The 26306-nt window shown below is 33.3% G+C and overlaps 1 protein-coding gene across 1 annotated transcript in view; it reads right to left on the bottom strand.

The window, feature by feature from the left end:
* Positions 1-26306, bottom strand: part of LOC108724067 (uncharacterized) — a 113563-nt gene that overhangs the window by 48957 nt on the left and 38300 nt on the right. Inside the window, exons 5-6 of the mRNA XM_018450225.1 lie at positions 15460-15853; positions 10609-10752 (exon numbers count right to left, since the gene is read on the bottom strand). Of these exons, the coding sequence (XP_018305727.1) occupies positions 10609-10752; positions 15460-15853 (538 nt within the window). The remainder of the gene's footprint in view (positions 1-10608; positions 10753-15459; positions 15854-26306) is intronic.

Below are 26306 nucleotides of genomic sequence, written 5' to 3'. Positions count from 1 at the left end.
AAGAAGTATGAATTAAAAAAAGTGGTAATATTGCATGCCAAATTCGCTCTATCTCGGAAACAGTTTGAAATAGTTTATATGAACATTTTTTGCTTAAAATGATCGATACTATCACCTTCCAAGATATTGACTCTTCCTCGTGAAACACCCTGTATACAACTACAATTTTGTCACAATTGAACAATTGGTGAAAATCTCCGTTATCGTTTGTGCGTTCGAAAAAAAATTCAAAAAATTGCGTGCGTATCTTAGATAAAATATTTCTTATTGTTAGACATTATGTTTGATCTCCAGTTTATTATAAGTTTATTGTTTATTATAAGATAAGTTATTCGCAAAATTACTATATTTAAAGTCAAAATTGATCAAACAAAGTCATACAAAGTATAAAATTTAAATTATATTTAGCACATTTAGCTTTAGTCCTCTTTTTTATAACATCGAGTTTTATTCTATTTTATACTTGTATATAAAGTATATAAGAATTTGTTTTATTTTCTAGTAATTTTTATTTCAATAATTATTTATATATTCAGCTGATCATTTCTTAATATTTCTCAATGGACGTAATAATATCGGACTTCTAACGCAGCATCCAACATATGCGTATGTTTTCGGTTTTATCCAGCTTTGTTGGATTATCTCGATACGGTTTCATCGAGTCGCTCTTTAAACAGTGCGAGCAGAGAGAGAGAGAGAGAGAGAGAGAGAGAGAGAGAGAGAGAGAGAGAGAGAGCATTAAAAGCTGTCGCTACTATCACAAGTCCCGTTCAATAAAGAGCTAATTCCGGCCTAATTAAACGCTGCGAGCCACCGTATTTAACACGAAGGGCTCGCGTCATCGACGTGCGCGTATGTGCACATTGGCACTTAGATGTAGATACTAATTATCAGTATGGAGAAGCTCTCAGAGCCTTCATTTTGGCGCATGCTCAGGCTACTAAAGTGAATTATAGTGAACGAGAAAACACCGACCTGAAACGCATATACTCGGATACACCTTTCTCTCACCGTATTCGCGAAAACAGAACTGCATCCCGTCACTAGAGATTGGCTTCATTTTCATTTGACCCGCTCTGTACGACGCGATGCGAACATCGAAAAAATCGTATTCTGTATTTGAGAATAATTCCGTTTAAAGCTATCCTCTAATTAAAAAATTTAGAATATTCCTCTGTAAACATCTTGTTAAGAATAATATCAGATATAAGAAAAATTTAGAATATTCCTCTGTAAACATCTTGTTAAGAATAATATCAGATAAAGAAAATACTCTAAAACATGTCGGTGCTTGATTAACAAATGATATTCGCCTTCGTGTTTACCAGTTTTGAAGAACCACTCGTCTGCGGCGGACGCGTCTCGGTTCGGGTGGTTTTATGTCATATATTTTTGAAAGTGTTGCCGACTTGTTAGACTGTGCCCTAAGAAATATATAGCTGTCCCGCGGTTTTGGACGACCCGTCCGTTCATCCTAATGGCGCGTCTATGACGACGTCGTAGACAAAGGCGTCCGGTATCCGGGTAAGGCATCACCTTTTTGTTTTTACGTTTTCTGACCGTATCGATCTCTGTTTATAATTTCGGGAGGCGGGAGCCATTAATAGAGAAGAAGAAGAAAAAGCCTTCGTGTTTACGCATGCATGTATGTCTGCGCGTATTATACCGTATTGTGTCCTGACGTTTTCGAGATTAAAGACATCGAGATAAATGCTTTTTGAATAAAGATTTGCTTTTTATTCCTGAAGTGGCTGCATTAGTTTAGAGTTATTTATATTTTTTTCTCCGTTAGAAGGAGAAAACAAAATAACTAATGTGCGCGATCTCTATAACCTGTATAGTGTTATTCATTGTGAAACATGGAAGAAGTGGAAAAGTGGCTGTTTCAACACAATGTATCGGAACTAATCAGCCGTTTTGAAAGCAAGTACAAATTGGAAGTTTTGCGAGTGTACGTATCATGTACATATTACGTATGTCATGTACATACTACGTGTGTGCGTACGTGCGTTACGCCGCGCGTGTGTGTGTGGGTGTTTGTGTGTGTGTGTGTGTGTGTGTGTGTGTGTGTGTGTGTGTGTGTGTGTGTGTGTGTGTGTGTGTGTGTGTGTGTGTGTGTGTGTAAAGATTAAAATATATTCTACTCTACAACAGAGAAATATTCTAAATAATTAGAATATCTTATTATAATAGAGGGAAAGCCTCTAATTTTTATAATATATACTTGGCGCTTATTTTAATAGAAAACATTCTGTAGTTTAGAAGTCCGACCTGTAGTCGGATATACTGAAATCTAGAATAAAATTTTTTCAGCGAACATGTACCTCTAATTACTCGCGCGTTTAGAAATTTCAACCGTTATTTCAACTGGTCGAAATTATGTGCGTCATCGAATGAAGAATAAGCAGCGAATGGAGATACATACACGAATGTATTTTACGTTAGCCGGAAACTCCTGAGAGACTCTCAGCGGGGAGTGAATTAAAGCATTATTAAAACTGTTGGCGAGCCGATCGCACGGAAGGAGGGGTAAATTAATCTCCTATGAATTGCTTGCTGAAAATTTGAATATCGTTTTGTTTTTCGACAAACTCTGGCCGATGGCGCACTACTGCGCTTAATAAAGTTTTTTCCTCGCCGGAGTTTAAATTACAATGCGATTAAACAACACATCCAGCTTGCAATCGAATCTCATTTCCAGAACAGACGAATCAATTAATTAAACGGCATGTCTTCGTGAAATTTCCTTCGGTCGTTCGTGCAATAAGACGTAAATTCTCGCCTATAAGACTTCAGCAAAAAAACGGCGTTAACCACGCTAATTGTAGCAGTAACGATAATAGTTACATCAGCCTTGATAGTCGCATAACGGCCCATCGTTAACATGAATGTGACAGACTTCTTAAAGTCGCCGAATTTTCCATGGAATAAGATTTCGCTGAAGAAGAAAATTGGATATTTTACGGAAATGCTGCATAATAAAAATTGCACGTTAATTCATTGATCCGATTCATGCCTCACAAGTATGAAAAAATTATTTAGAACTTATTTTAGGATTTTTATATTATTTATGTCCTTTAGCGATGTGCGAATTATTTGAATATTGAAATCACGAAAGATTCAATTCGATTTGAATTTAAATCTCTACATTGTTAAAAATATCATGAAATTTAATGTACTTTTAAGTTACACAAGTTAAATTTAATTTCATAACGTTACATTGAATTTAATGTATTTGTAACTAAAAAATATATTTGTGTATATGTACATGAAATTTAATGTAAATTTTACTTTATAACCACAAGCTTCCGTTACATGTCACTTAAATTTGTAACGAAATTTCTAACAGTATATGTCTTTTATTTAATGCATTTAAGTATGTTAATCCATATTATTTTTAGATAGAAATTTTTTTACTATCTATATATTAAAATTTAACCTAATAATATATTGTTGATAAAAAATCATGTTTCAACAATTCGATTTGATTTGATTCAATTCGGATAAAATTTTATTGATCTGAATAGATTAAGATTCGAGCAAAGAAATTCGATTATTCGATTTGGCACAAAAAATCTTGACTCGTACATCTCTAATGTTCTTTGAATAATAACTACGATAATGTTAAAGATAATCTTAAATTACGATAATTTGTTTATAATCTCTATCGGATTATGACGATGTAACGAGTTATATCCAACGATGTCAATGCCAGTAGAATTGTAATCTGTGAGAATGAAATTTTTCAGAACAAAGAAAATGAGAAAACTCTTAAGTTTGCGCGCAATCTATCTGATATAGTGTAATGAAGATTTCGCGAACTTCCCGTTTAACTTCCTTTTTCCCTGTTTTTTTTCTTAACAATATGTTTTTCCAGCAACAGCGATTTTCAAATCATGTGACTAGGTCGAGAACTCATTTTCATAAAAAATGCAGATATGCGAAGCAGAGAATTACGATATTTTTTCAGCAAGAAGAAAATATGAGAAAGTCTGTGCTAAAAATGATAAGAAATTGTCAATTATCTTACCGGATGCACAATCGATTGCACTCTTTTCCCGTAGAATTACAGAAATCCTTATAAAAATTTAATAGTCGCTAATTTATTTTGAATATTAAAAACATTGTTCAACGCTTTAATACTCAAAACAAGTAATTTTTAGTATTAAATTGGCCAGTATTAGATTGGATTTCTGGTATAGAAAAGATACGTAAAGTCAATGCGCAACGAGTGGAAACGGATAATTTCACGCGTAGTTCACATGATTCGCGATCGACGACGACAGCTTGCAAAACCGTATCTCGTAATGGTATGTGAAGCACAGAATCGAGTGGTTCAAACGGAAAAGTAATTTCCCTCGGAAATATCCCCGAAACGAAACCGCGTTCTGACGATTATCGAGGTTTGTATCGCTTCTTATTTTGGCCTCCCGCGCCGGTCGGCCGGCGCAATTTGACTTCTTTTTTTCTTAAATACGACAGTGATTTTTGTACGAAATTTATCTTTTCGCTCTTCTGTTTCTCAATATATCTTGTCCATTTTCGTAATTTTGTTGCCATTATCCCTATTATTTAATAATATTTGCAACAAGAAGTCTGTTTTTCGTAACTAAAGCAGAATACACTTTTAGAACTTAAAGTGAGATAGGTATATGTTTGATATTTGGCGAAAGCGAGGAAGAGAGTTCTAATACAGTCTAGTGCAGCAATAAAAAAATAGATCTGATATCTTTATATCGGGTTCAAATCCCGACTGAAATAACATTTTGCAATAAATTATTTATAAGGTTTTAAAGATGTTCATTAATATCAATAACATTAAATTGCTTGTCAATTTCATTTACAATATTACTACTCCAGCTTCAGTTTAGGGTTGTTTTGAAGATCAAACAATCGGAGACTGACGGAGACATATAATCGGCACACAGTTTTCTTGAACTGGAAATTGTATAAATTCACAAGAAGTATTATTGGACACAAAAAACCTCTTGATCGAATATGGCGTTTTCCACTCATGGATGTTTAATTTCATCGATCGATTTTCACTCAATATTGAATATCTTTATAGTTTACTCTAAATTTTTTTCTGGTCAGGACTTGTATTGCTATCCCCTCGTTATTTGCTACAAGATTTTATATTTTTTTCTCTTGTTTCTCTTTTTTGTAATTTTGAACATTGTTTAAATTCAATTGCCAGTGCATGCAATAAAGTTATTATTATTATTATTATTATATTTCTCCTCGTATTAGACCATTAAATTCCCTATTCGCAATCGCTCGGCGCATTAACGAAATCAGGGTCAAGTGTTAACTCGGGAATCTCTTTTCGCGCCAACCTAATCCTCGGAAATTATCACTTTCGGTACCCTGCTAAAAAGCGCGGACGCGCTTCTCTCCGCACATCTTGCATTCGCACGAATGAATTCCACCTCGTGGATAACGCCTGTCCCCGAAACAATTTACTTCCGCGACCGTAATTACTTTGTCCTTTTGGAACATGCAAAGGCTTCAATTCATACCTCCAATACGTTCTCGCATGGATTTTAATAATCATTTCGCTTTTTATCCCAATTCTTTTGTCGTGGGAGTAGAACGGCCGGAAAACACCGAATTTCCGCCGAAACTCGTTTTATCAAGTTCTCTTTCAATCGAAGGGCTGCGGTCGTTTTTCACCGCGGGCTTTATCTCGTAATTCTTCTGATTACACAGAAAATGACTGGTAATAGCCAACCGTTGTGGAGCAGACTAGCAACAGGTACAAGGATTTGTACCATCCGGCGTCAATACGCCGACCCATTTCCGTTCCCGAGTCATCAATAGTGATTTCTCGGCAGGAAAAGTATTGACTAGTATTATTGTGTATGATCAGATTAACTAATCAAGGTAAATATGTATTGTTAATAATATTTAGAGTTGGGTCACTTTCGATATGAATTAATAGATTTGATATAATTTTGTAGAATACAAAAATTGTCATGATAAAAAAAGTAGGTTTTTAAAGATTGTGAAACAAAAATGACAAAAGTGACATTGATCATGTTTTAGTATTTTGACACTATAATTATAATTATAATTAATATACAAAAATCGACAACGATTATAGTCAGAGTCATCTGCAAACATATCGTTCCTTCAAAAGTGATACAAAAGAATTCAGTTTTCCAAAAATTATTAACTAATCAAATAACATTGATAAAAAGAATATACTCTTAAAAACATGATATCTTTGTCATTTTTGTTTTACAACTTTAAAAAAAAACCACTCTTTTTTAGTTGTAACAATTTTGATATCCTACAAAATTATAACAAATCTGAAATAATTCATTCAAAAATGACATGATCTTAACTCAAAACATTACCAATAGTTTATACTTACCTTGGTCAACTAAAATAACTAAATTCAAAATAAAATAATTTCTTCTTTAAACTTCGATCATTATAATTATCTCAATGCTAATGTTTTCTGTAGAAGAATCTCCTTTTTATTTACAAAAACAATTTTTATTTACAAAAACTTAAACTCTTGTGTCTCTCGTAAAATGTATTATGATCCTTTTGAAAACTTTAAAAAGTAAGAACGACACAAATACGATTAAAGAACGGATCATAAAGTTAAATTAGTTTACTTTTGATGATTGATAGAGATAATTTTTACCTAACTTATTTATGGTCATATATCAAAAATCACATTTTTTTTTAGTTGCGTCAGTTTTGAAGGGAATGATATAAGGCACCTTTTGTGCAAAGAGGAATTTTGCTACCTCTTTTAATCTTTTTATTTGACAATTTTTTTAAATAAGGCACTTTTTAAATATTTAAAAAAAATATTTTTAAAAAGGAAGCATAATTTTTAATTTTTGTTTCATGGTGCTAAAATTATTCGGTGTAGTACTAACATAACATTTACTTATAGTAAATAAATATTTACTAATCAGAAAAGAATCAGAAAAAAATGATAGTTAAATTAATGGATTTTATAGTAAATAAATATATATTTACATTTAATAAATATTCAGCTGATACTGTTTAAACAAATACTCATTAAAATTTAGTATATTTTTTTTCTCATAATTCGTATACCCAAGTGCTCAATTTGCACATCTAATTACGGCAACCCTGATTATAAGTTTATTCGACGTATCACAGATCTTATGAATAAAATATAATTTAGATTTTTCGGCAGCAAAATCAATGGACAGTTAAAGAAGGTACGTGTAATTTACAGAAAGAATGATTTTGCACTGAGAGAAAACGAAATAATTCTAGCAACTATAAATTTGGCAACTTTTGCAATTGAAGTACCTGTAACTAGTTTTACAAAGTAATAGAAACTAAAGTAGTGCTGAATGTTATAAAAATATAGTCACGGTAACAAATTGTATGCACTATTAATTGGTAGTGAAATAATGACTCAACTACATTGAGTAGTTACTTGGACTTCATGCAAATAGATATAACAATTACATTTTTCTAGTTTAGACAAAAATTTTTTTTTAATTAAACACTATATCATGTAACTAATTAATCATTGTTGAGGTAACTTCAAGGAATAATATATTATAATTAAAACTCTTTTCTCTAAAGTGTCCCTCAGTACGAGTAGTACGCGGCTTTGTCACCAGAGGGACGTAGCGGAGTTCAGTTTCTCCTAAGAAGGAAACCACTCAGCTTACAATAAAAGGTGCAGCGTTGGTTTCAAACTTGGAAGACAAAAATAAATAAGAAATGCATACACAAATTTGTATGCATTTCTTTAATAAGAACAATAAGTAAATTAAGTGAACTAAGAAAATATAGTAATATTAACCATTTATAAATTGATTATATGATTAATGTACTATATTTTCTTAGTTCACTTAATCTAGTATTCTTCTTAGAATTTAATAATATGTATATAGTTGAGGCGCTATTTCACTACAAATTTATAGTTACTGATACGACTTTTTTCTCTGAGTGTGCTAAAAGATTTAAAATTTTGCTGGATACAGATCCGAAAATAATGTTGTTAGAAACTCAAACTGATTGCTAGAGTATCAAAATGTTTTGCAGTATTACTCCTCACTTTTTAGTTTCTAATATAATTATTTTGATGGTCCAACAAAATTATTTTCCGTTTCAAAATTATTTGCTATATCCAGCAAAATTTTAGATTCTTCAGCAAAATCATTTTGTCTGTGTAAGGGATATCTAATGCTTTCCACACATTTCACTCGTTCCTTATTTCGTCAGATATGGTACAATCTGATCTGAACCGAAAGGGTGTTCTGGTCATAAATACGCTATCGGGAATGTTTCGAAATATGGTGGTTCGCGCCACATAACAAGTTCGATTGAAAGAGGTATCGATGCGGATTTTGCACAGACTTTTTCGTTAGACAATAAAACATCACTGCCGCAAGTAAATACGAAGAGAAAACCAGAAGCACCAGAACGAAGCGTACATTGCATAAATCCTAGCGTGGCCGTCGCGAAATTGAATACAGCGTTATAAGAAGATGGAATTCGAGGCGAAGATGAAGGAAAATTCTCAAGAATCAAGTGAGAGATGAGTGGGAGAGATTGGCCAGCGTTAAGGGATCATAATAAAGAGTTCGTAATAAAGAGGCTGTCTCTGCTGTGATAAGAACACGGCATTGTCGGAATGTTTCACGAGAATTAGTTGCAATTAAGGCGATTTACCAACAGGCGAGATTGCGCGTGGATGACCGTGCGAAATAGCGAAGACGGTAAACTTCCGAGTGTTACTACCTCCTCTAACAGCTCGCTTTGTCGCGCAGGGTGATAGCTCGGGGTGCACCTTACTTTATGATTATTTCATAATCCCAACGATGCACCTCGTACATCGCGAAAATAGTGGTTTAACGCTGTTGCTTTCGATAATTGCCTTGGATTCGCGTTGCAATTGTTTTGTTAACAAGGAATAGTCATAATTTTTTTTACGTAAACAATCACCTCGGATTTTTTTTCATTCCAATTAAAATCACTATTATTAACAACATATTGTATTTGAAAGCATATGGGTTTAATCGTAATTCTCTAAAAAAAGTAAATAGAAACCAAACAAACATTAAATGGAATAAGCACGTTAAATAGCTTAATACAATAGTATTTGTAATAAATAAAGATTTTAATTAATATAACGTTATTTAATTGAGAATTTTCGAGAGAATTGCATATTTAAAGAATGTGAAATCATGAAAAATAATTATTAAAAACAAAAAAATATGTTAAACAATATCCGTCTAAAATATTTTATAACAATTCACATTTTATAACAATTCAGTCGCTGTGATATAAAAATACCCCGGGTGACTATTTTCGGGTTAAAGAGGCTGCGTCACGCCAGCATTTACGAATAAAATTAAGATAATTTGCGAGATAAAGTCATACGCCACATTGCATAAATTTACGTGCATTATCATATAACAATTACAATAATAATATAACATGACATAATATAATGACATAATACAATATGATATAACATCATAATAAGCAGTAATATATTGATTGATAAAATTGTCCATTTCTTCTCCAATTTCTATTTTTACGTTTTCTATTTCATTTGTGAACACTATTGATCAATCGGTATTTCCTTTTTTTCATCGGTTATTGTATTATCCATGTAATCTATTCAGCGGTACGTAGCACGTGAAATGGGATTTTTCAAAATGCGCGGATTGGAAAAACAAAAGGCGTGATATCGGGCGATATCACACATGCCGGCGGTCAATACCACCCGTTTCGATAAAATGCAGCGCTTAAATCTTCATCGAACAATTCAAATGTCAAATACAATTACGTTATATATTAGCCTAATTTCTCTCAGGCTATATTAATTGGATAAATCCAATGATAAACGCTGAATTCAAAATAAACACTATATTGCATATTAGTAAATTATAACGTTTTGATTTCCACTGACCAATTCGAAATAATAAGTACGGATAAATATCAATTAATTTAATTTCTTCCCTTTGATTACACACAGACAAAGCCAGCGGTCATTACTATAACTTGTAACAAGTAATATAAGTTTACATTTAGTAAATATTTACTTGTAGTAAAGAAATGTTTACTTGGAGCTATTCAAGAAAAAAGTTACTTAGATTTAGAAATTTTTTTTTCAGTGTAATAATAAATTAATAATAGAGATTTGCTTGAAAATGTAACATCAATTTCTTACTTCAAAAATACACAACTAAAAAAATGATGTGACTTTTAAGAAAGTTACTATTTAAGTAAACATTATCCTATCAATCATCAAAAGTGAACTTAACTTCATAAAAAATCGTCAAAATCATCACAATTCGAAAGAGTGATTTTTTTAAGAATTGCAAAACAATAGTGACAAAAAAGGCTTTTGATCATGTTAAGAATATATTCTTTTTACCAATATTATTTGATTAGTGAATAATTTTCTATCAGGTTGAAAAATAGTTGTTTTGTCCTTCTTGGGAAATTTAATTTTTTGAGTATCACTTTTTAAGTATAGAAACGATATGAGCATGACACTTTCCAAGTGTCGAATACAAACGGAAACATTACAATCCGAAACTCTTTCTAACTTTACTGTAGCCTAAGATGGATAATAGAGCTGCCGCTCACCGTCAATGTCGATTTCCTGCAACATCGTTCTCAACTCCTCCGCTCTCGCAAATTGTCCCAAGGAACGCATAACCCTGCCGAGTTCTTCTTTCGTGATAGTTCCATCGCCGTCCTTGTCAAACAGCCTGAAGGCCTCCCTGAATTCTGTTGAAGAAAAGGAAAAGAAGAAACCAGCGTGAGTAGTTCCAATATAAATACGTTTCGCTTTCTGCACTGGAAATAACTAAAATTACTTCAACTTTCGCAGTCCCTGAAAAAATTGTACAGTGTAAATTGTTTCGCCGTTTATTCTCATTTATGATGTAATTTTAGAGCAATTTTTTCTAGTCTTCTACTTCTACATTAATTAAATTGGGCATTATGCGCTTTGAATTTTTCCCTTTAGCCGAATATCCGACCCGTTATGGCACTAACGTCAAGCGTCCTCTCTGGAATTACCCTTTCAGAGACGGTCACTGACGGAGGTTAACTGACTAAGGGTAGTGGTCGAATTCCCGGAGTGAATTTGACGAGATACGAGTACAAACTGGTGTGCGGGTTCGACTCAACGGTGCTTGACTCGATCGTTTAATGGCCTCGTTTCTCGCGCCGTTGATTCTGGCGGCGCATTATACGCGTATCCATGCACAATTGCTCGTACGAGGAAACTACGAGTCTCGATGTAATCGACGTGATCGCGTCTTACGCTTTTACAATCTTATTTACAGTCGCTACGCGAATTTTACCTCAGATGCATATCGCGTAAAACGAAGTTACATATTATCTTGAATTGCGGACGCGATTTCAGTGATCGCATTTGGCGCAGAAATCAACCGAGGCCGGAGAATTCAGATGGGAAGTAGAGAACGATTCTTCTTCTTTATCTACAGACTTCCACCCTAACAGGAATGGTACTGCTCTCGTCATCTCTGCTTCTTTCGTCTCATTTCGGTCCCCGTAGAACTTTCGAAAAAAGCTGCTACATAGGGTATTTTACATAGAGTTATAATATTAAATCAATTTTTTTTAAATTGACTATATAATAATTACTGTAATTTCTTTTCAAAAATTTTGGCTGTAGGAAAAAGAAACTTGGGACGAGAAATGAGTTTTATTTGAGTTTCTAGTAGCGACTGTAAATATCGAATCGAAATTATAGATATAATTTCAGAGTCGCATAGTTTTCACTTATCTGTTGAACCGTATCATATTTCAAAATGAGCAAGAATGCAAGCATTAGAATCGCATTACTGTAATTGACTTCGATAATATAATGTGGATTAGAATTTAACGTCGATCATGCTTCGATATTAGAGATTCGATTAATTAAATAATTTGAAATAGTATTTTTGAAAAATATTAAAACAAATTACAAAAATAATTGTGGTACATGAAATAGAAAAATCTTTATTTTAGTTTGTAAAGATTAATGCAAGGGAAGTAATCTTCACAATTAATTTTTATATAATTCATTTTACGTATCAAATTTGGTAGTAGCATGTGTTCCCTCTTTATTTCTGTTCTTTATCAATGATTCTACTGACAGTGTCAATTGATAAGACAACAGTATAGTGACACGATAGCTGCTTTAAGAGAAGTTCTTTTACGTCCTTTTACGTCCTTATACGAAGACAATAAAGACGTAACGATTTTTCAGAAGAAATTACGTTCGCCGAAGTACATATCATCAAAGTATACAAAGACACGTGATTTTCGTAGATATTTTCAACGAACACGATCTTAGAAGAAAAAACTCAGTAGAAAGAAAATAAAGAAAGTAAAAAAATGAATTTTTTATAATAAACCAAAGAACGAGATTTAATCTGTGCTAATTTAATGTAATTGTTTAATTTTATTCTCATAAATTTTGTGATTGCACTTTCAAATAAGTTTTAGGAAATATATTTAACGTGATGAAACTGAAGGATAATCGATCGCGCAGTATATAAAGTTACGCCGTTTATAACAAAGTTGAATACACAATCTTTGTTTATAGTTAGACGAGTTTCGTGAAAACTAAAATATATTTAAAGCGTAACTGATAAGTGCCTGTCTCAAACTGTATTAAAAATATTGATGAGCTCCTTTTTTCATCGGTATTGTACTGAAAAGAAGAACTTCATTCAGAGTTTGCGACTATGTAATGACATTGTACGTGTAATAAAAATTACCAGGAGATTGGTTATTCAGTTTCGTCGATAAATACATCTGAATTAATGTCATTTCGCACAAAACTCATGCTACGAAGTGGAAAAAAATATGAAATGGAAGAAAAAATTGTCTATTCGCATTTTCATGTTGGATTCTCTTAAAAAGAAATTGAAAGCATTTATTCTTTGATTAATCGGTTTTTCAGATTGGTTTCGATGATCTGCCATAGAACATTTACGTTTGGCTTAGCGAGAATAATTAAATGCAAAAAAATGGAAACGATGAGCACCACGAAATGTGAAACGATATTACAGGCATTACAATGCAATTTGTTTGACGTCAATTGAAGAGATCTCTATTCATTCGACCTGATGTGAGTGGAAATGTAATATTCAATAGCGATATTTATAAAACCAGAAAGAAAAACAAGTGCATGATGGACGACGCGTGCGAAAATAAAAAAAAAATGTTCGCACTAAAAAAAACGTTCGACGTCTGCATGACACCATGTACGCAAAACGTGAAATTATTTATCTCGCGTGCGGATTTGATCGATCAATTGGCCTGATTTCCGATTCTCGAACGTACACTTGTCGTGTACGACAGTGATAACGGCGGGGAAAAATAATGGCCGGTTGCAAAACTGTGAATGAAGCTCACATACGCCGCGGTGCGGCGGCATAGCGAGCATAGTTTTATCGGGATTAACGAAACGATGACACCAAACAGGAGATATCCCGTTTACCGGGCGTGCCAAATTGAATCCGGCGCCGTGGGCATCTCCATCATCCGGCATCTGACGCCGCGATCAAAAGAGTACAAATTTGCATTTCGGCATGTGAAACCTGATATCATAATATAATACGAGGTGATGAATACAGGAGAAAATAATTTTACTCGCACGTTGTAAACGAAAATTATTATCTTAATCATATTGTTTTAATATTATTAATCTATTACGTTCATATTTCACTGAAATGCCCTGGTTGCATGAGTATTTGTCCGAAAAATCCTTCTTCTAAAAAATTTTAGAATTTTTTTCATGTCTTGAGAAAAAATATTGGGAGATATTTTATAATAAGAATTTTTTATATTTAGTGTTATATTATTATGCGTTTTATTTTAAGGGGTCTTTTAGGGTTTTTGCACATCATGGAAAAAGACACTTTCAGTAAAATTATCATTAATTTTTCTGTTGGTAAATAAAAGTATTACTTATCGACATGTTTTTTGATTAGTTATAAGTGAATCCTAGAGATTTGCAAATTTTTTAATTGGATACTGGATGAATTTAGGAACTAAGTTGGATTAACAAATGAGATTTATTAAGTACCTTTAGTTTCAATTAACAGTAAGCATTTTATTGAAAGTATCTTTTTTCGTACACAAAGATCCTATAATCCCTTTACAGGATAGAATAGATAATAGGATAGAATAGATTATCCCTATGGATAGAATTAATTATGCGAGAAAAGTTACCTGTCTCGCTCGGAACGAATGAAGACTGTGATAGGTAAGCCTGATATTTCACATGTCGCGCGACGAGTTTTTCCGGGGCGTGCCAATTGGCCATCAGATGGAGACTTTCTGGAGCCCCCGAAAAACTTGTTCTCTCAATAGGCCAATCGGCCAAAAAACTTGCTGTACGACGAATGAAATATTAGCCTAAAGCCCAGATGAGATTCGTGGCGTACGGTTTGGATCACGTTAGAGAAAGAGAGAAAGAGATAAGCTTCTCTGTTGAGATAAAAATGTTTCATATTTATGACTATATTTGCATAATAAAATAATTATGGTTAAGAATTTCATTTTTATAGTTATTATTATAGTAGTTATTGCATTGCTATAATGTTAATAATAATAATTATATTTTTAATTCTATGTATCAAAAAATATATAGTTCGCACCGAAAATAACTTTAAATTATAGTATCAATTATATATTTTTTTGTATATAGAGCTATAAATATTTTAAAGATATTCATTAGCAGCAATAATATTAAATTGCTTATCAATTTAATTTGTATTATTACATGAAGAGAATTTTTTCTTAGAATTTACCCTGAAAATATGACAGTCCTGGGATAACATTGTATTTCGAAGAATTTTAATGTAAATCTCTTTCATTCGTTAATAAAACTACGATAAGGTATAAAATAAGTTTGATCAATTTTACTGAAGTGCATGGTAAAAATCTTTAAAATATTGTATTGTACCACATTACCGTTCAGGGTTAATGTGTACCACATTAACCCTGAAAATATATATATTGTAATACGTTATATTTTCAGAGTTTTTAAAAGAAAATTCTGTCTGTGTACGTATTCCCGTTTCAATCTATAAGGAATGCGTTTCAGGACCGACAAATAATTGGCAGTTTATTTAAAATGGAAATTGTAAAATTCACACAAAAATAATACTATTAAGCATTGTTCTATTACATCCGTTTCGACCAAATAAGATGTTTATTTATGTTGAATAAATAAAATCATTATTATTAATATTATAACAGTAACTATAAAAATAAAGCTCCTAATCGTAATTATTTTACCATGCAATTATAATCATAAGTATAAAACATTTTTCTCAGTGTGCATTTTTGCATTTTATTCTCTCTTTATTTTCTCTTTCTCTCTCCCTCTGTTCTTCCTATTTAATTTTCGATTCTAGTAATGCAATCAGATTGGAAAAAAAACACATCTATTGAGAAATCTCAACTCACCTTTCATCTGCGATTTCGATATAGGCGTCTTGCTGGACGAAGAGTGGCTCGCCGACGATCGTTTCGGTGAAGCCGGCAGGGACAGGAGAACGTTCGTGGAGAGAGGGGTTCTAACAGGCTCGTCAAGGATGGACGACGAGGACGCGGCCGTGTCCGTCGGCCGTGTTAGGGATAATTCTTGTGGTTCCTGCTGCAGTTGCCATAGTCGCCGGCGTTGCAGATTCGTAGGGACGTCGGCAGCGGAGCACGATCCCGCAGAAACGTAGATCGGCTGCATAGGTAGCGCAGACGTTGTCACGGCCATCGTCATCGACGCCCGCGGGGTACAGTCCAAAGGGCTGGTGCTCTCATGTCCCTCCGCGCCGTTTCCTACCGCGCCGCTGCTCTGTCTCGTCTGCAAGTAATCGCGGTCTGAAATGCATCTCTCCCACTCGTCCCGAGAAGTTGAATCGGTCGATACGAATTATTTAGATATTTGTTTATTATGTAGCTCCTTTTCAAACAAAAGCAATGAAACGAGTTTAAGAATGAATCGTCGCATGCGAAGTGTTGTATCTTAAAAACGTTTTCGTATGAAGAGAATGTTCTCATAAATGCTCCTCAACATAACCGAGTTTTATATTATATATGTCACAGTCAAAATGTTAACTCAGTAAAGTATACATTTACTGTAATCTGCTATAGCCAATGTATATATTTACTATACACTGACTGGTAAGTATACATTTACTAAAGTTAATATTTTTAATACTTTTATTGTGACATGACGTACACTGAGAAAAACAATTTTTGATATTTGTAATTATAATTACATTTTTGATATTTATGATTTTAATTGCATATTTGCATGTTACCGTAACTATAATTGTTATTAATAACATTTAAAAAAGCGATAATAATAATTATGGTAACATATAATTATATGTAATTACAAATACTAAAAATATATATTTTCCTCTCATAGTGTGAGCCTCTTAGGAGCAGATTGATATCTACGAAGTCTACGAAATAAGAATTAAAAAGAATTAATAAAGTTATGTATTGATCATGTGCTCTAGTACCAAAAATAAGAAGCTTACGAGAGTTAATCAGTTTAGTTTCTAAGAGGTCCACATATCAGAGAAAGTTAGAGGGACACAAGAGATTTTCCTTTTGCAAAAGTACTCTTGACTTTTTACCAAGCGCGCGTGATTTTTCCAAGTAGCTCTTCTAAGTCTCTGTTTTTTCAGCAAACATCTCTCTGCGCACGATACATTATCTTATACCAACATTTGACAAGCTTGATATAAAACTTTGCGTAGCTCCAAGGCTTTAAAAAGGACGTTGCGAGGATGTTTCAGAGAGACGTTTAAAAGGCTCGTTTTTTACATCGCTCTTTTGCGCTTCTCTTCTTTATAAGATTTTTTTAGGGTCGACTACTATAAGTGTTAACTTATAAATGTGTTGTTGAGCGACAGGCGAATTGCTCAAAGTAAAAGTACCTTAATATTTGATCTACACGTGTCAGACGCCGTTAGGCACGAAACTTCTAAGGCAGTGACACACACCCGACAGTATCCAGCCGAGCTCATTCCGTCGTTTCAGTGTCAAGCCTTATTAATTATTAAAATCTACTCGCACATAAAGTGTCAGCGTGCGGGAGAGACGCGATTTTAATTTCAAGAACGTGCTAATGCTGTTTGCTGAAATTTTTTAGCATTTATATATAATATTTCGATAAAGCGAGAAGATGTAAAGAGAAAGAAGGGGAGAAAAGAGAGATCTGTTAATCCTACTCCATTCGAGTGATTTTTTTTAACATAATTACTCGCACATGAGCTGTTTCTGATATTTCATTAACGTTATACCTCAATTTTCATTATTCTTTTCGACGATTCATAAATAAAGATTGGTAATACTCCATATATATCCTTTAAATAAATCCTTTAAATAAAAATAAATATAAAAAATTTTTTAATTGTGTGAAACAATTTGTGCTGAATGTAATAATATATACATGGAAAGAATGATTTTGCTAAAATATCTAAAAATTTAGTTAGTTACAGATTTAAAAATATTGTTTAGAGTATAAAAATAATTTTGTACGACGCTGTAACTAGTTGGTAGTATATTAAAACTTTTTGCGGCATTCTCATCAACGCTTAAACCTTAAACGATCTACATAATTATTTTGAAGGTCCAACAAAATCATTCCAACATATTTCCAACAAAATATGTGTTTTCTAAATTTTTAAATACTTCAGCAAAAAAAACTTGTTTTTGCCTAGATATAAACAGCTTAATATATTTAGTGAATTTGTAAGATTTCTTTAAAAGAAAAATTTTTGGCATTTGTGATCATTAATAGATATTTGCATAATTATGATTGTTTCATTATATTGTATAATGTGTATAATATAGTATATCTATAATATTAATAATTAGACGTATATAAGTCTAATTATTTCTACTAAAAAATATATATTATTGAGAGAGAGAGAGAGACAACTAAAAATGATTATAATTATAGTTATTATTAACATAAAAATAAATTACAATAATTTAATTATAATTTATAGTCATTCTTTGGGACGACTATTATATAGTCAACTATAAATTGTAATGTAATTAAATTATAGCAATTGTAATTGTTTTATGATAAAATAATTATAAAAAAACTATAATTATAATTTTTGGTTGCTAATTATATATGTATATTTGTTAATAGAATTATACACATATATAGTTATTATCTATTATTAAAATTATATTAAATATAGTAATTATAGTAAATTATAGTATTATTAAAATTATAGTAATAAATTATTACTAATAATCATAATTATGCTAGTGTAACATGAAATTGTCAGATTATAGCCACGGATTATAGTAAATTATGGTCATAAATACCAAAAACTTCTCTCAGTGGCAGGGTGTCCTGGACACCCCACGCGAGTAATGAAGGGTTAATGAGACAAGCTTGTCGATCGGCTCATCTCCTCGACACTTCGAATCTCTGCACCGAGATCCGCGATCTATCAGTTCGAGCCGCGTTCATTCCACGAATAAGGGCGCAAGTCGATTCAGATGGAGAGGCTGCGCTTCATTATCGCGAAAGTTCGCGAGACGTTAACGAGCGATTAACCGCGCCCACGAAAGAATGTAGTAGCACCCGCGCAATCCATCATTTAAATGAGGGAGCATCGTAAGCGCGGTGTCACTTGGCGGCTCGATATGACGGGTGAAAATGCACAGACGTCATTTCCCGTTTTATTCACTTCTGTATCCAGCAAAGGAGGGGAAAGAGCGGAGGAATGAGATCTGGCAATAACCCGTCAGCGAAACTACGGCGGTCCATTGAATCGCCGCGCGCCAATCGTCGGAATTGCGATACTAGTTTGCGATCCGAGTAAGAAGTATCTCAATCCCAAGCGAAAGCGGCGGAATAGTGCTGAAGCGTGCTGAAAGCACGCAGCGTGAGCTTTAGTCGGCAATGAACATCGTTATCGGGACGTCGAAACGATAAACTCTGCGCGGGATGTTAAATTATACAACTTGTACTCGTACTCATCTCAATGGCGAGGGAAAATCACCTCCTCGATTACGTCGTTCGTTGACGAACGCGTTCCGTTCGCGTAACCGGAGTCGTCGATAAGATTCACGTAGAGGGAAAGAACGAGAGAGAACTAAGACTTGTTCTCGGAGTTTATAATTGAGGACGAGCACGCGACAAATTGGGAGGCAAATAGCGAACTTAAGGCGCACCTTGTCTTATTTTCCGCCTTATCTCCTCTCCGACGCCTCCGGCAGATCTCGGCGAAGCTACACCCGGCCGAGCGAAACACGTCGCTCGTAACACGAGAACTCGCGTAGACGCGCGGTATCACCGGGGAACACATTTGCATTCCCGGGAAGTCGCTCTTAAGGTCAAAATGCATTTAGGTTCTTTTGGGTGGAGAACGTCGGAATTGGTGCGACGTACCGAGACAGACATCTGACTGTCTTCCCTTAACTGGAGTCACGAAGGAGTGGAGGCGAGAAACTTCCGACAGCGACGGTTCGACGAAGCGAATCAAATTCGAGGGCGCCGTGAACGTTGCGCGCTACCTGTTTAATCAAATTCTGAGGGGGTTTCTCAGATAGCGAGAGAAAGGAAGAGAAAAAGAGGGACGAATGCTACCAACCGGTGAGGGTGGATTACGGCGGTTGTGCGCCACAGGCGAAAGTTTTAGCGTCGAAACCGCGCGAGAGAGAAAGTTTCCTCGGACGTCCGGTAATAAAAGCTCGGGTACTCGGATGAAGAAGAAACTTTCCCGGAAGTTCCCGGCTCCTTTCCACGGTTTTCTCCGGGCACGACGGCCGAGCCGTGACAAAATTGAATCCTCGTTAAAGCGTTGTCATGCGCATGTTTCGTCGATCGACATCGACACTTTCATGTCGTCCGGCCTCCCTTCCTTCCCTCCTCTCTTCTCTCCTTCTTACCAATTTAAATTACATTTCATTACAAACCTTTGTAACTGCGATGGTAGGGTAACGGGCATTATTTGTTCCACGGAGAAACTTTGCATTAGAGGCGAAACCCCGGATTGCCGCATTCAAAAAGAAAACATAGCGGTGGCAACTATGTAGGTGACAACTATAGAAATTTTATATTTGTGAAATTAATGTACAATAATATTATATATATATATACGTATAATTAAATAAACTATTTTATAGTTATAATAAGTATAAAATAGTTACAATGATAATAGTTCAACTACACAGCTAGCTAAGAATAACTATTTTATAAAGCTGTAAAACAGTTGCAATAACTATAAAATAATTTATTTAATCATTATTATATATAAATTAATAAATAAACTTAATATATACTACTTTGATTTTTAAGAACAACATTATATATATAAGGTTAATTATTATATTCACTTCATGCATTAAGATATTAAATAAAAATTCGTACGTGTACAAAGCGAATTTACTCTACTATGCATAGATTAATGGAGCGTATTTAGCTGTAAAAATGCTGTTAAAAAGATCCATGATGAGCAAATTATTATAAATACGTGCTAGAAGATATTCTTTTTATTCTGCATCTTCTCGCAAAAATATGTTACCGTACAAAAGGCGTTAATATCTTTTGTTCCATGCTCGTTTCTTTTGGCCTTTTAATATTTCACTTTATTAATTCTACATAATATTGTAGAAGAGGTTGATGATGAACGATAATTTAAAATATAATAAATTATGATCATCTATATCTTTGCGTACAATTTTTATTGTACGCAAAGATATAGATGATCATAATTTATTCCGAATATATTTACATGATTATGTAGTGAACGAAATCTTTTACCTAAGAGGCTCGTCTCATGCGATTACAAATCAAGAATCGGCTCTCCAATAATTAAACATTTCTATTCGCATCAAACTCACAGGAAATATTGAAAGTCGTTTGTTTTAATTCAAACGTAACTCTTCTCTCGTAATCGTTTCTCACGCACTCTTTAATTCTTTTACTGATTCGTAAACTCTTTATTTGACTTTATACTCTTTCGCGGATTTGATCACTATAGATCGATATGATCGACTGTCGACCAATCGTCAATTTTCAATCTTCGATTGATTCTCTTTATGATTCTTCTACAATAACTTGTAGGTACTTTTTCTCGAAATATGGGGAAGGTTCAGCAACGTATTTTTGCGAGTAGAAGATACAGAGAAAAAACATCTTTCAGAGCACGTTTAAAATAATTCGCTTGCCATGGACCTTTTAACAGTATTTTTGCAGTTAAATATCCTTCATTAAACTGTGCATAATAAAGGTAGAGTTAATTTGCTTCCACTATCGTGTTCGACATTAATCAGCTTGACAATGTTGTTTATCTCCGCGTGCATGCAAGGAATTATAATGCAGATTTTTAATGGCTGTTTTAATAGCCGTGTATTGGCGCTCAGCCAAGCTTACACGACCGCTGCCCGTGTCAAAATGTTACGCTTTTATGAGGGCATCGTGTCACACGGTCTTTTAACGGATTAAGGACTACATTGTTTCCGTCAATGTATTATGCTTTTAAAAAACAGCGACGCTTATGGAAGTTATACGAATCTTTCGAGTAAACGACGTTTCGTCTTGCATTTATTATCTGGCATTAATATAACATTATCATAGCATTTATTTTAGTAACATGTAAATATCGGATCGAGGATATTCCGTTTTAAAATTACGGTTTACCTATGGATGTGTGCGCATAAAAGTAATGTATAAAATTGCATAAATGCATAATGTAAATATACGTGTAAAAATCTCCCCGTACTCGCAAATTCCTGAATATCGAAGAAAGTCACGTGAGCGATGCCAAGTAAAACGCTTTGCGCCCCAAGATGGTCAATCCGACGTTAACGTTTAATATCGTCGCTCCTGGCGAAACAGGCGCGGATCGTAAATCTGTGACTGGTATACATATACATTCGCTCGAGTACGTCATCGGCAAAACGATTCGCCGATTATCGATGAACGAATGTATCACAGTTGATCGCACTTCACGCTTCTTCCCACGAAATAATTATTTTCGCTTCGTCACCGATCATAATCGCTGACAGCCGTGAATCGGTTACTTTAATGAAAGTAATTAATTACGAAGAGGAATGTATGGTCCTACAATAATTGAATTTTTATTGCTTTTAAATTGTGAATTAAACGGGATATAAAATTTCCATCCGTTTTTTGCGCGTATAGAACTTCCCACACAACTCTGTGATAGAATTCTGAACATCTCGCTTCAATTTCAAATCTCTTCTTAAATCTAAGATTTTTTGCAGTTATACTTGTTATACTCATAGACGTAATAAAAGAATGCACTTCTTATAAAGTTGTCACTCTTCGTTTAGAAAGACTTGAAACAAACAAAGAGATCAAGAATGTTAAATTCTTTCTAACAGAGCACAGAAGCTACACGATTTTTTGGTGAAGTTTCAGCAAAATAATTATGTAGAAATCTCAAACATGATGCGCAATGCATGTAGGATGCAAAAAGTTTTGACATCCTTGCAACCAGTTTCAGTAATATATAGGGTAGGCCAGTTCAATCAATACACGCGAATATCTCGAAAAGGAGAAATTTTTTCAAAAAATGTTTCAAACAAAAGTTTTATGGTTTCAAGGGAGAAAGAAGACAGTGATCTTGTTTGATCTGAGAAGATGTCCTTAAGGTCAGGTTCATGTTAAATAAAATTTTTTAAACGGAACCCTCCATTTTTATTGCGTATTCTTGCAGCTTATTTCAAGAGCTTTCCAAAACGCTATAATAAAGTATTTTTTCGTTAAGTAGATTTCGAGTTATGAAGTTCGAAAGTTACAGTACTGCCGGCATTTGCATTAGCCAAGTTGTCCGACCGACGGCTAAAACCGTTTTATGTAAAAATGAATTTTTAGTACAAAAATGAAAATAAGAGGTACCTACAACCTCCAATGGCCTTGATCTTGATAAATGTTATCCAGGTCGTGATCCTGACACAACATTCAAGAGATGAACAACATTCAAGAGGTTTTAGCCGTCGGTCGGACACCTTGGATAATGCAAATGTCGGCAGTAGGGGAGACCGGGATCAGTAAACTATAGGGGTAAGTAGAATAATCGAGGCTACGTTATAAACAAGTCGCGCGAGACACGTAAACCCGTCTGAGCACGCAGCAGCGACTGCCGCTCAGTCTGTTGTAACATCTCGTTGCTAACACATCTATGATAGAAGTTACGCTACAATTTTAAAAAATCGTACACCTAAGTAAACATTTTTATTCTTAAAGTTTTTGTTTTACAATCGTATATAATTGTCTGAGATATTTTATTTCTATTTAGATAGTAAGCGTAGTTCTTACTTAATAAAGTCCAACAGATTTTTTTTGTTGATCTGTCTTTGTTATCGTATACTGTTAATGTTTTTAAAAAATGAACGGATGGGGCTAGTAAGCTAACCACAATACGGGGCTATATGACTAATTTAGTGACGACTCTGATAGTACTAGATCTACTCCCAAACTTCTCGAAATGAAATCTCACTCTAAAAGAGTGAAAGTACAGTCAGTTTTGAAAAAGAATGAAATATTTCACTTCTTGAAAAAGAGTGGCAATATTTCATTCCTTTAAAGAGATTTACCTCAGTGATAAATATAAGTTTAGTTCTCCCTTACGTCCAATCTCGATAAAACTAGGCTCATTCGATGTGTTTTTGCACGAAAAGAACGAATTTAACAAAAAGAAGCATTATTCTGCCTTGTGAATCGAAATATTAATCGTTAAAGTTTGTTAAGTTATAAAAACTGTCATTCATTACACCCTGGTAAAAACGTTGATAGAGAACGATAGAAAAATCCTTTTGAAAAAATCATTTTGAATATGAAATTTGGTTCGTAAATTCATTAATTTAAATCAGATCTTATAGGAATCTTGTATAAATCTTACAAAATCCGATAAAACATGATAGGATTCATATCCGATCAATCGTGATGCTCGCGAGGTCAACGATAGAAAATGATATAAACTTATAGAAAACGCGATACAAATTGATAGAAATCCTATCGTTCTCAATCATTCTCTATCAACTTTTTTTATCAGTTATAATAGTTAAATTACATGTATAAGAAATTTTTTATGCATTAATATGTATAAATATGTATAAACATACATAATATGATAAATTACATACGTTTATGAACATTTATACATAAACATGTATAAATATTCATAAACATATATAATTATATATGAACCATATCCATATATGAAAATATCCATATATGTTCATACATTCTTCTTTCTTTTGTAAAATTATTTTTAAGTGTAATAGAAGTAGTAATAATAATGTGAAAATATTAAGAATAATTAAAAAGATAATTTTGTGAACATGTGTGTGGGTACTCTAAATGCATAAAGGGTAACTTTTGTAATTCGGATAACGATTCGGATTAGATAAATTGTCATTTAGTACAAAGTTATACATTTTTTATTTTATAATAAATATATTTGTGTTTAAAATACATTTTTATAAAATTTTTGTAGCCAAAAAATGTACCTTAAAATATTTATTAATCTTCATTTTAATAATGTTAATCAACACTCAGAGAAAAAAGTCGTATCAGTATAACTATAAATTTGTAGTGAAATAGCGCCTCAACTATATACATGTTATTAAATTCTAATAAGAATACTAGATTAAGTGAACTAAGAAAATATAGTACATTAACCATATAAACAATTTATAAATGGTTAATATTACTATATTTTCTTAGTTCACTTAATTTACTTATCGTTCTTATTAAAGCTTTATAATACATAGTTACAAATTTGTGTATGCATTTCTTATTTAATTTTGTCTTCCAAGTTTGAAACCAACGCTGCGCCTTTTATCGTAAGTTGAGTGGTTTCCTTCTTAAGAGAAACTGAACTCCGCTACGTCTCTCTGGTGACAAAACCGCGTACTACTCGTACTGAGCGACACTTTAAAAATTTTTGTCTAAACTAGAAAAATGTAATTGTTATATCTATTTGCATGAAGTTCAAGTAACTATTCAATGTAGTTGTCACTATTTCACTACCAATTAATAGTGCATACAATTTGTTACCGTGACTATATTTTTATAATATTCAGCACTACTTTAGTTTCTATTACTTTGTAAAACTAATTACAGGTACTTCAATCGTAAAAGTTGCCAAATTTATAGTTGCTGGAACTATTTTGTTTTCTCTCAGTGAAATTATCCCATACCATCAGTCATCTTACCCCGGTCCCGGGGTTAGTTAAATCAGATGGATGCATTAGATAAATGCATTTTTTTTCATAGTAATTATCAGTTTTCCCTTATTATTAAAATATTATTGGATAGTTAAATGTATGTAGTAACTGGCGTAGAATTTATTTTTTCGATAAGTCTCTTAATTTCGTCTGTAAAAATTCGAAACTGAAAAATGAGTCTACTATCTCCGGTCTCCCCTACTGTAACTTTCGAACCTCATAACTCGAAATGTACTTAACGAAAAAATACTTTATTATAGCATTTTGGAAAACTCTTAAAATAAGTTACAAGGATACGCAATAAAAAATGAAGGGTTCCGTTTAAAAAATTTTATTTAACATGGACCTGACTTTAAGAACATCTCAAGATCAAACAAGGTCACACTGTCTTCTTTCCCCCTTGAAACTATAAAACTTTTGTCTGAAACATTTTTTGAAAAAATTTCTCCTTTTCGAGATATTCGCGTGTATTGATTAAAATGGCCTACCCAAAAATTTTGATGGTATAACAAAATTATGGAATTATTTCCAGATCTGTGTCTAGCTAAATTTTTAGATACTTCAGTAAAACTGTTATTTCTGTGTATAATCAGAGAATGTGTAGTTTATACTTGTCACTATAGTAGTCTATAATTATACGATAAATATTAAATATATATATACAGGGTGTTTCCAAATTAAATGGCAAAACTTCGGGAGCGTGTAGAGGAGTAAAAAACTAAGAAAAAAAGTCCTATAGACATATGCTCGTTTTTGCTCCGTTTCAGAGAAATCGAAAAAAAATGTTTACATTTCTTGCCATATCTAGCACCGACATATTTGATTACATTTTCCACTTTCTGTTATGAATTTGTCAGTCGCTCTTTGAAAGCCTTTAACAGTAGATGAATTTTGTCTTTTGCAATATGCCGCGTACGTATTCTAATAGTGAATATGCTGATATGGTTTTTGTATACGGTTTCTGCAACGGTAATGCTTTAAAGGCGGTGCGAGAATATGCACGACGATTTCCAAACAGAAGAGTGCCAAACCGAAGAGTGTTTATGTTGACATTTAATAGATTGCGAGAGACTGGA

Source organism: Mycetomoellerius zeteki, unplaced genomic scaffold (genome assembly GCF_001594055.1).
Source record: "Mycetomoellerius zeteki isolate Tzet28-1 unplaced genomic scaffold, Tzet1.0 scaffold27, whole genome shotgun sequence".
In the NCBI taxonomy this organism is placed as follows: Eukaryota; Metazoa; Arthropoda; class Insecta; order Hymenoptera; family Formicidae; genus Mycetomoellerius; species Mycetomoellerius zeteki.
The sequence above is the reverse complement of the archived record's forward strand: the minus strand, read 5'-3'. Positions and strand labels throughout refer to the sequence as shown.